This window comes from Pongo pygmaeus, chromosome 3, assembly GCF_028885625.2.
Source record: "Pongo pygmaeus isolate AG05252 chromosome 3, NHGRI_mPonPyg2-v2.0_pri, whole genome shotgun sequence".
In the NCBI taxonomy this organism is placed as follows: domain Eukaryota; kingdom Metazoa; phylum Chordata; class Mammalia; order Primates; family Hominidae; genus Pongo; species Pongo pygmaeus.
In genome coordinates, this window is record NC_072376.2 from 115,300,249 (window position 1) to 115,312,488 (window position 12,240).

The following is a 12,240-nucleotide window of genomic DNA, read 5'->3' on the forward strand; positions in this document are numbered from 1 at the left end:
TCAGCCTTGAGTTAGCTTGAGCCAAGCCTTGAGACAACTGCAGCCATGGCTGACAGCTTGACTATAACCTCATGAGATACCTTAAGCCAGAGGCATCCAGCTAAGACACACTCAACTCAGATTCCTAACTAACAGAAGCTACCATAATAAATGTTTTGTTCATTATTATTTTTTAGAAATCAGAAAACCTATAGTCCACATATTTTCTTTTTTTAACTTTTAAGTTCAGGGGTACAAGTGCAGGTTTGTTATACAGGTAAACTTGTGTCACGGGGGTTTGTCATAGAGATTATTTCATCATCCAGCTATTAAGCCTAGTACCCATTAGTTATTTTCCCTGATCCTCTCTCTCCTCCCACCCTCCACCTTCCAGCAGGCCCCAGGGTGTGTTGTTCCCCTCTATGTGCCCATGTGTTCTCATCAATAAATGTTGTTTTAAGCTGATAAGTTTTGGCATAATTTGTTACATCACAATAGATAACTAATACAATATCCAATATATCCAATATATCTATGCTGCATATAACCTATGAAACAGATAAATTTGGCAGAAATGTTCTAAGAACATAAAATCTATGAAGAGTTGTACATTTATTCTTCAAATGCATACTACATTGAAGCAATTCAATAGTTCCTCTTTAAACTTCTCTATAATATCTCTGAACCTAACCATTGTATTTAAATCTAATAGCTACAAAGAATATTGTGCTTACATGTAATAATTAAAAAGAATGAGAAGGCCGGGCGCAGTGGCTCACACATGTAATATCAACACTTTGGGAGGCCGAGGCGGGTGGGTCATCTGAGGTTGGGAGTTCGAGACCAGCCTGACCAACATGGAGAAACCCCGTCTCTACTAAAAATACAAAAGTAGTTGGGTGTGGTGGCGCATGCCTGTAATCCCAGCTACTCAGGAGGCTCAGGCAGGAGAATCGCTTGAACCCGGGAGGCGGAGGTTATGGTGAGTTGAGATCGCACCACTGCGCTCCAGCCTGGGCAACAAGAGTGAAACTCGGTCTCAAAAAAAAAAAAGAGAGAATGAGGAAACATATTGAAAGACAAACACTTTATAAATAGGTTTTTTAAAGCTCTGGCTAAACTTGCCAACCTCAGGTATGAATTCAGAAGTCCTTGTTTCTGAACATGAAGCCCAAAAACAATCAGTTCGATCTTTAGCCCCTGACACAGGTGGCCAAGGCAGACTTTTTATCCAATCTTATTTGACCTGGGTACCTGTCTCTCCCTTGATGACATTCAACTTCCATATTAAGTTACAGAGTTCAAATTCAAAACTAAGAAATAATTCTGTAAAATAAATCCCTTTCACACAGAATGTTTTCTAATTTCTACTTCTTAAAAGAAAAAAATATTTTCAGAACAGTTAATTAAAATGTGTAAAGCTATGAGTTCAGCTTTTAAAAAGGAACAAGTTTGGGTCATACATTTTATGGGGGGAAAAAAAGTAACAAGCACCAGAGGAAATACTAAAATCCTTCTAGATGGAATCATTTGTGAAATAGAACCTGAAGATTTGGCCAAACTGTTGTCATTTGGGTATTATTTCCATAGCTCTGTACTTACCTAAGATAGAGATAAATTTGTTTTTACTATGGATAAAAACAAAGAACTAAAATTACTTTATAGCATCCACATCTGTCTAAATTTACCACTTAAGCAGCAGATTCTCATATTCAGAATGAAAACCATCTTAGGGACATTTATGGGAGAATTTTAGTATCCATTTGTAATTTTTTCATTGGAGATAGGGAAAAGAAGGAGAGCAAAATAATCAACATCTTATGAGAGAGACTATTTTCCCCATTAAGAGCTACAAATCACCCTTAACCTCTTCAAGAAGTATTTATGAGTGCCTTCTATGTTTCAGGCTGGGAGTACTTCAATATACACAATAGACACAGTTCTTCTGCTTATAATGCTCATGGTCAAGCACGAAATTCAAGCATTGAATAAATAATTACAAGTATAATTAGTTTTACAATGGAAATAGGCAGGGAACATACAGTGAGAGGTTGAGGAGGATGGGTATCAAGATGAGTTTTCCTGAAAAAAAATGACCCTAAAGGGTGAGTACCATTTATCCACTGTGAGCAGGCAAATGGCAAGCAGGAGCTTTTTTTTTTTTTTTTTTTTTTGAGATGTCTCACTCTGTCACCCAGGCTGGAGTGCAGTGACACAATCTTGGCTCACTGCAGCCTCAACCTTCAGGCTCCTCCCACCTCAGCCTCCTGAGTGGCTGGGACTACAGGCTAATTTTTGTATTTTTTTTAGAGTTGGGGTTTTGTCATGTTGTCCAATCTGATCTCAAGCTCCTGAACTCAAGTGATCCACCTGCTTTGGCCTCCCAAAGTGCTGAGATTACAGTCATGAGTCACTGTGCTGGCCCAGAAGCATTCCTTTCAGAAGGAACAGCATGTGCAAAGGTCTGGAGGTGCAGGACAGTATGATGCATTCCAGGAGCTGAAGAGAGAACAATGGGAAGAGGCAGGGAGACGATTGGAGAAGTGAGCATGGGCCAGACAGAGTTAAGACCCATGGACATTGGCCTAAAGGCAATGAGAAGCTGTTGAAGAGTTTGAAGAAAAGCGGTGTTGTGATCATTTTTTTCTGAAAAGACCATTCTAGCTGCTCTGTGAATGATTAACTAGAGGAAGGCAAGTGAAGCTTCAGGGATGCCAGTTAGGCAACCAGGGCAATATTTCATGCAAGGCATGACTAAACTCACGACATAGTAGCAGAAATGAAATGTGAACAGACTGAAGAGCTATTGAAGAGGTAGTATTCACATCATCAGGAGGACTAAGCAATTGATTGGAAGAGAGAAAAAGGAGATAAAAGTGTCAAGAAAAACCTCAAGTTTCTGGCTTGAGCACCTGTTGTGGATAGTATTCCATTCAGCAAGAGACAGAACCCTGGGAGAAGGACTTAAATCACAAGTGCAGTGTGGAGCATACTGAGCTTTAGGTCCCTGTGAATCAGACAAGTGATGATGCTAAATAAGCATCTGAATGTAAGGTCTGGAATTGAAGAAAAGTTGGGCTGAAGACACAATATTGGGAGATAATGGCAAATAGATTTGTTATGGAAGAAATGAAAAATGAGATAGCCTAGAGAGGGTATAAAATGAGAAAAGAGTCTAGAACAGAGAAAGGCCCTATAATATAACTTTTAAGAGAACAAGGATGTGGATAAAGAGACTTACATGGAACGGCCAGAGATGTAAATGGAAAACAAGGAAGATGGCATCAAACATTGGTAAGAGGGTAGCAGAAGTGATGAGTCCCACTATCCATTCTGGACAGAAAAGGAAGCAGAGACAAGAGGGGACTTAGGTTGCTACAGGGAAAGCGGAGGTTCAAAGAACTGGTGAAAGAGAGTATCAGGGGAACCAGCCCCCAATATTTCAACATAGGTTCTTTTCTATTTTCCCTAAGTGTCGGCCAGTCTGAGAAATAAAGAGAAAGAGTACAAAGAGATAAATTTTACAGCTGGGCCTCTGGGGATGACATCACATATTGGTAGGACAATGATGACGACCCCGAGCCGCAAAACCAGCAAGTTTTTATTAGGGATTTTAAAAGGGGAGGGGGTGTACGAACAGGGAGTAAGTCACAAAGATCACATGCTTCAAAGGGCAATAAAGGTCATAAGGCAAGGCAAAATTAAAATTACTGATGAGGGTCTATGTCCTGCTGTGCAAGCATTGTCTTGATAAACATCTTAACAGGAAACAGGTTTCAAGAGCAGAGAATTGGTCTGACTAGAATTTACCAGGCTGGAATTTCCCAATCCTCATAAGCCTGAGGGTACTGCAGGAGACCAGGGTGTATTTCAGTCCTTATCTCAACCGCATAAGACAGACACTCCCAGAGCGGCCGTCTATAGACCTACCCCCAGGAATGCATTCCTTCCCCAGGGTTACTCCTTGCTGGGAAAAGAATTCAGCGATATTTCTCCTACTCACACATCCATTTATAGGCTTTCTGCAAGAAGAAAAATATGGCTCTATTCTGCCTGACGCCACAGGCAGTCAGACGTTATGGTTATCTTCCCTTGTTCCCTGAAAATCGCTGTTATTCTGTTCTTTTTCAGGGTGTACTGATTTCATACTGTTCAAACACACGTTTTACAATCAGATTTCATATTGTTTAAACATACATGTTCTAGAATCAATTTGTACAATAGTTGTCCTGAGGTGACGTGCAGTCTCAGTTTATGAAGATAACAGAATTAAGAGATTAAAGACCCCACTAACTTCATATAACCTAAGCTGAGCATCTTGTTCATTACCTGTAATTATAGTACTAAGCCTCCAAAATAGATATCACCACTCTACTTTTTGAATGGTTGTATAGCACTTTACAACACGCAAAGTGCATTTACATTGTTATTTCACTATATCCTCATATCAGGGATTAGCTCCATGTACAAATGATGGGCATGCCTCAAGTTATTCTATGTTCACAAAGCCAGAATTCAGACCCAAGACTCTTCACTTTGTCTCCAACTCAGGTGTCTTCCCACTGGACCATGTCAATCTAGTCAGAAATACCTAGATGCAACTTGCAATTGTTCCGGAAGTCTACCCAGAGGTTAGTGTCCAAAACATTGTGATAGCAGAAAACTGGGTCTGATTCCTGATGTTAGTGACAAAGGACTATGTTCTATCTAGATAACTTGAGAGTATGTTTTAAGTTATGGTGGAGAGTATGGTGGAGGGAAAATAGCATATGGATATATGTATAACATTTATATTATCTTTATTGATGACTTGAAAAGTAACTTTCACATTAAGATCCAGGATAGTTTCAGTTTTGATAAAGGTTAAAAATGGAAGGGGAAGCCAGCACAGTAGCTCACGCCTGTAATCCCAGCACTTTGGGAGGCCAAGGTGGGTGGATCACCTGAGGTCAGGAGTTCGTGACCAGCCTGGCCAACATGGTGAAACCCCATCTCTACTAAAAATACAAATATTAGCCGGGCATGGTGGCAGGCACCTGTAGTCCCAGCTACTCGGGAGGCTGAGGCAAGAGAATGGCTTGAACCCAGGAGGCGGAGCTTGCAGTAAGCTGAGATCGCGCCACTGCACTCCAGCCTGGGCAACAGAGCAAGACTCTGTCTCAAAAACAAAAAAATACAAAAATTAGCCAGGCATGGTGGCAGGTGCCTGTAATCCCAGCTACTCGGGAGGCTAGGCAGGAGAATCACTTGAACCCGGGGGGCAGAGGTTGCAGTGAGTTGAGGTTGCAGTGAGTCGAGGTCACGCCACTGCACTCCAGCCTGGGCAACAGAGTGAGACTCCAACTCAAAAAAAAAAAAGGAAGGGGAGAGGGAAAAAGTACAACCTCTAGCATTTAAACCACTGTGTCATTGGAAGCCAAAGGCAAAGAATCAAAAGATAAATCTTATCCAGACTTATAAGTAGACAAATATTCCATGGAATACTTGACTACTGAAAATTGTCAAAGCAATACTCTAAGGCTGTTATTACAGTAATTTGAACAAATGGTTAATGGGTCATTGACACAAGTTTGGGTAGGTTGAATCAAACAGGAGGAGGTATAATTTTAATCCTAGTACTTACATTAAGGAAACATAATAGTAAATCAATCCAGCTGAAAAAGAGCCACTTAATTAAATCAGAGCATATTAGCTAATGTAACAGTTCTACCTAAAGAGTATTGGGAAAACATGTTTAGTGTCTTCACAATGAGCCCAATCATTACATTTGTTGTTAAAACTAAATTTCCTGGCTCACGCCTGTAATCCCAACACTTTGGGAGGCCGAGGCAGGTGGATCACCTGAGGTCAGGAGTTCAAGAGCAGCCTGGCCAACATGGCGAAACTCCGTCTCTACTAAAAATAAAAAAATTAGCCAAATGTGGTGGTGCATGCCTGGAATCCCAGCTACTCAGGGGGCTGAGGCAAGAGAATTGTTTTAACACGGGAGGCGGAGGTTGCAGTGAGCTGAGATCTCGCCACCGCATTCTAGCTTGAGCAACAGAGCAAAACTCCATCTCAAATAAATAAATAAATAAATAATAAACAAATTCAATCCCTCAAAAAATTAAAGAATTACCATATGATCCAACCATACCATTTCTGGGAATATATCCAAAAGAACTGAAAGAAGGGTCAAGTAGAGATATTTGTACACCCATGTTCATAGCAGCATTATTCACAATAGTCAAAAGGTGGAAGCAACCTAAATGTCCGTCAGTGGATGAATGGATAAACAAAATGTGGTATATGCACAGAATGGTATGTTATTCAGCCTTAAAAAGTAAAGAAATTCTGACACATGCTACAACATGGATGAATCATGAGGAAATTATGCTAAGTGAAATAAGTCCGTCACAAAAAGACAAATACTGTATGATTCCACTTATGTAAGATTTCTAGAGGAATCAAACACATAGAAAAGAGTAGAATGGGCCAGGCATGGTGGCTCACACCTGTAATCCTGGCACTTTGGGAGGCCAAAGTGGGCACATTGCTTGAGCCTTACAGTTAGAGACCAGCCTGGGCAACATGGCAAAATCCTGTCTCTACAAAAAAAATACAAAAATTATCTGGGCATGGTGGTGTTTGCCGGTAGTCCTAGCTACTCAAGAGACCTAGGTGGGAGCATCGCTTGAGCCCAGGAGGTGGAGGCTGCCGTGAGTTGTGATCACACCACTGTACTCCAGCCTGGGCAACAGAGTGTGACCCAGTCTCAAAAAAAAAAAAAAGAAAAGAGTAGAATGGTGGTTGCAAGGGGCTGGGGAGAAGGAAATGGAGAGCTATTGTTTAAACAATAATGGGTATAATATAATATAATGGGTAATGGGTATAGAGTTTCAGTTTTGCAAGATGAGAAAGTTCTGTGGTTACTTAACAATGTAAATATACTTAACACTACTAAACTGTACACTTAAAAATTATTAAAGTGATAAATTTTATATACAGTTTATACAATTAACATTTTTTAAATGTGAAGTAAAATGAAATAAACATTAAAAAACCAAATGTTGCATAGAATACTGATTCAATCATGTAGTAAAATAGATCCAAGTCCTCTAGACTGGAATCAGACTCTAAGAAAAATAATTACTTTTGTGGGCTTTGTTATCTTTTTGTTAGATTTTATGAGAACCTGACAGTAAGATGCAAGAACATATCATCATATATACTAATATTTGCAGAGGGCTTCCTAGAAACAAGAATCACTAATACATTTTCACAATCTGGTGAAAGGTTTGATAAATGTTAAAAAAATAATTTGTAAAGTTCCATTATCAGCCACATATTTTTCTTTTTCTTTCTTTTTCTGTTACCTAAGTTCTGAACACACTTCATGAATAAAACTTAGAAAAAGATAAAGATTCTCCACAATATTTCAAATAATCTTTTGGTTCTCATTTCAAATTTTCAAACCCCACTAAGGGATCAGGAAAGAGATTCCTAACTTCTGAAATGCCATGGGAGTCTTCAAATAAGCATTTCATATGCCAGCACATCCCGTCCTCAAAAATAAAACCTGACCTGTTTGAGAGACCATTACCTTCCGAACAAAGTTGACATGGCATTCACCCTTCTGCACAAGTGGAGGGCAGTCTGGGGGAACCTGGTAGCGAGTGTGAGCTTTGCTCTGCTGTGCTGCATACAACACCGCTGACTGGAAACGCAGCTCAATGGAGTTCACGTCCCTGACCACGTTGGTAATATCAAAGCTCTAAGTTAAAGGGAACAAACAGACAAACCCATGATGTGGAAGTAGTCTTGTGTGTAAAATTTTAGATAAAGGCACTTTGTATGAAAGACGCATAATATAACGCCGATCTAGGTTTAGCCTCCTTGCAGGAGGAAACACTTCTCTGAAATACTGTAGTATCACTTAGTTGCCCACTTTTAGTTAAAACTAAGCATATTTTCCTACCCAATCCAAGTTTCTAGGCTTCTCCTTCTATTTTTCCTGGCAAAATGATGGTCCTAGGGAAATGGATAGAGCAAAAAATAACTTTAGCTCTGGAATGTCTCCTCTGTCTACTTATACGTGGCCTTGAACTGCCAAGGGTTTCCTAGGCACTTCATGACAACCTGCCTCTCTGGTATGAACAGCATGCATTTCTAAGTAATGAGTTATTTTTGTTTTGAAAAGTCTACCTTTGAAAGGAAAGGATGATCAGCATATAATCTCTTAATGTAACTATTGCAGAAAGGAAATGACATTTTATTTTAAAATCATTTGTCCAATGAAACTGTATCAGCAGAGGAGGGATTGGCATGTTTTGAACACTTCCTATGTGCCAAGAACTTGCCAACATTTTATATAATTAGCTTACTAAATCCCCACACTAACCCCATGGGGTTCGTAAGGTTTCCATTATTCCACAAATGTGGCAACTGAGAAATCAACTAACTCATCCAGTGCTTTAATGAGCTCATATTTGTCACATGGCCAATTATGCATTTACTTTTCTCTACTCACAAAAGCAATTAACATAAACACACATAAATGGTTTTTTTAACCTAATGTCATTATATACTTACATATCTATTGAACATATTGTCTGTTTCCCCAATAGTGACTTCATTGAACAGGACTTTTGAAACCGTATCCACTCCCTCAAGAATCAAATTTACTTTTTGCCATTTGCTAAAAAAAAGAAAAGATTTTTAAAACAAGATGTGTAAAGCATTAACTTAGATAAGTCTCTTTTGTATTATTTAAGGCCTAAAGAAATAAATATTCCACACAAAAAATATATTCTTAAAAGGCAGTTTCCAGTGACATTTTCAGAAGTACTGCTTTAAAACATACTTACGTCCTTTGAGTGATCCAGCTTATCTTTCTCCATAATGTATCAATAAATCACCATAAAACCAAGAGCACAACTTATAATTTCCAAATATATTGACTTTTTCTAGTTAATACTTCAGAAAGTTATTATGAGAACCAAGTTAGGCCGGGAGCAGTGGCTCATGCCTGTAATCCCAGCACTTTGGGAGGCCTAGGCAGGTGGATCACCTGAGGTCAGGAGTTCGAGACCAGCCTGGCCAACATGGTGAAACCCGGTCTCTACTAAAATTACAAAAAACTAGCCAGGCGTGGTGGCAGGTGCCTGTAATCTGAGCTACTAGGGAGACTGAGGCAGGAGAATCGCTTGAACCCAGGAGGCGGAGGTTGCAGTGAGTGGACATCCCACCACTGCACTTGCAAGATTCCATCTCAAAAAAAAAAAAAAATGAGAACCAAGTTAAATAATAGACATAAAACATTCTCACAAACTACATTTACTGACACTGTCTAAGAGAACACGTTAGAAAACTATCATCTATAAGTGAATATTATGCACCCAGCACTCTGCTAAGCCTTACAGGAAACTATAATAGTGCCTGTACTTAAGGAGTCTGCAATCTGGTTGGCATTTGGTGGCTGGCTGGCAATATTGTTGAACAACTACAAGTGCTATCAGAGTTTATCTCATAAGAAAAGATTTTGAAATGGAAACAAGAACTTAATGAAGAGAAGAATAAATAAAATGTGTTGTATTCATACAATAAAATACTATTCAACAATAAAAAGGAATGAAGTACTGATACATGCTACAACATGAATGAACTTTGAAAACATTATTATGCTAAGTGAAAGAGGCGGTCACAAAGGCCCACATATTGTATGATTCCATTTATATGAGGTATCCAGAACAAGCAAATCCAGAGGGACAGAAAGTAAATCAGTGGTTCCTAGGGCTGGGATAAGAATTCAGGGGCAGGAGGAGTGGGCAATGGGAAATGACTGCTAATGGGTGTAACTTTTTGCGGGGAGATGAGGAAAATGTTCTAAAATTGATTGTGGTGATGGTTTTGTAACTGTAAGTATACTAAAAACCATTGAATTATATACTTTAAATGACTGAATTGTACAATATGTTAATTATATATCAATAAAGTTTTTTTTTTTAAACTAGGTAGAAATGACTGGGTGGAGGCATTTCTATTCTACACCCTTTGCTCTTTGCAGGAACCCCTTACCCCTGCAAAGAGCAAAACCAAAACAAGGAAGTGCTGACAGCATGAATTACTTTTAGGTAATCGACTCATATGTGTAATTTGGGCTGGGGAGCTAAGGAGGAAAAAGCTGGACAAATCCAAGGGGCAGAGAGGTGTGGGCAGTATTACAGGGACAGACATCTTTCAGCTGTATTTTCACAGACAAGTGAGAAGTTTATATTTGATTTGCCAAGTAAAATAGACACTTGCTATTCTTGAACGAATACCTATCTTGGCACAATCAATATTCTGGGATGATTAATCTAATGTTTCTAAATTGAAAATATTGGAGAATAAAAGAATGAAGCAAGAAATTTGATTAGGTAGCTTTGGCCTCTTTCCTGGCACTCTTCTAGGCAAAGATGGAAAGACGGAAATGAGATGGAAGGGGCCAAACCAAGAGAACTGTTAGACAAAAATTTGCAAGACCCAGAACAGACTGAACACAGGAAGATGAAGAAAAGGTGTAATAAGCCCAAAGCACCTTAGACATAGACTGGAAAATGGTGTTACATTAAGAAAAACAATGAAGCTGTTAGAATATAAAGTTAGTTTTAAGGGGGAAAATCAATTGGATATGTTGAGTTCAAGGTGAAATAGAACCATTACGAAAGATATTCTAAATATTATCTGTAAATAAAAGCCTGGAGCACAGCAGTAACTCCATGATATTGATAACAATATTCTGGCCTTTTCCCCCCTTTAAAAGACTAGTAAATAATTACCAAAAAAAAAATCACATAAAAGGGACAGAAGGATTTTTTTCATTTAGCAGTAGTGATGGTACCTTTGAGTAACATTCTGCCTCATATGGAAATATTTGCTTATAATAACAGAACATTACTGAAAACAGTACCTGTGCTTCACCTCCTGGCTTCACCACATAGTATAGGTCAAGGTCATAGTCTCAATGGCTGGTTAGCACTACATAGAGCATAACCACTGGAAAAATGACTCCATAAGACACAATTTGGTGACTGTTGATTAGTAGCACCATCCTCACATACAAAACAAAACATAAATAACATATCCACTTTTACAGTACAAGGCTTTCATCTTACTTAACTCTCAGATATGTAACCTAAACAAACAAAACACAAAATTTTTGCCTAGATAGAAAAAGAAGAAAAGTTCAAATAATAATAAAAATACACCCACAAACATACATACCTAATTTCAAAGGGGATTTTAAATTCCTTGCTATAGGTCCAGTTATCCAAAGAGACCCATCTGTAGTTAAGGTCATTAAATCTGTAGTAAGAATCCTGTTGATACAAGGTAAAAATTATGGTAGATGGTTAAATATGCACAAATAAATTAATACAACAAACATAAAATAAATTATTAACAACAGCTATTTATCACCTAAAAATTAATGAACTTTTAGCCTAGTAGTACAAAGAGGGGACAGACCGTTAATACTGAAAAATGTGAAGGGAAAATTCCAACAAATTTCCTGAAATGAAATAATTCTCTGAGATATAAATAATACAGCTTCATTATCAAAGAAAATGGGGGGACATTAAGATTGGCTTCCCCTTGGAGACAGGGTTTCACCATGTTGACCAAGCTGGTCTCAAACTCCTGACCTCAAGTGATCCACCTACCTCAGCCTCCCAAAGTGCTAGGATTACAGGCATGAGCCATCGTGTCCGGCTTACAGTTTATCTTGTGTACTAACCTGTTTCACTCTCTAAATGAGCAAAGTGGGAGATCACTGTCATGGCCGAAGTTACATGGCCAAGACAAACTATGGTCTGGGAGTCCCAGGTTCTCCTGTGTGGGCACTTTCCTGGCAGATGCTAAATGACAGGAAAATCTGGGTTTCATGTTTCTGTGTGGTCCTCACCTCACTTGACTTCTGCTCTTTCTGTTTGCTCTGGGCTTCTGTGCTCTCGGTGATATAGTTCTGTTTTCCATTGGTCCGTATCCCATTCTGCCTTGGACATCTTTACTTCTTGCTGCTCACTGATGAATCAGGAGGCCTGTCCTAGAGATGAGCTTGGTACAGGCCAATTGCACATGGGTCTCAGAGCACTCCATCTTCAAGGTCCAGATAACATGAGAAATGAGTCTTCTCACATCATTATTGGGGATGAGGGGCCGGCCGTAGCTGCTGGTTTAGCTGAATTTCAAACTGATCACCTGGGGACAAGAGCAATGGGTAATTGAAGCTTTTGGGCTCGG

The 12,240-nt window shown here is 39.1% G+C and overlaps 1 protein-coding gene across 1 annotated transcript in view; it reads right to left on the reverse strand.

The window, feature by feature from the left end:
- MANBA (mannosidase beta) overlaps positions 1–12,240 on the reverse strand; it is a 123,944-nt gene that overhangs the window by 78,253 nt on the left and 33,451 nt on the right. Inside the window, exons 2-4 of the mRNA XM_054485534.2 lie at positions 11,224–11,318; positions 8,551–8,656; positions 7,562–7,732 (exon numbers count right to left, since the gene is read on the reverse strand). Of these exons, the coding sequence (XP_054341509.1) occupies positions 7,562–7,732; positions 8,551–8,656; positions 11,224–11,318 (372 nt within the window). The remainder of the gene's footprint in view (positions 1–7,561; positions 7,733–8,550; positions 8,657–11,223; positions 11,319–12,240) is intronic.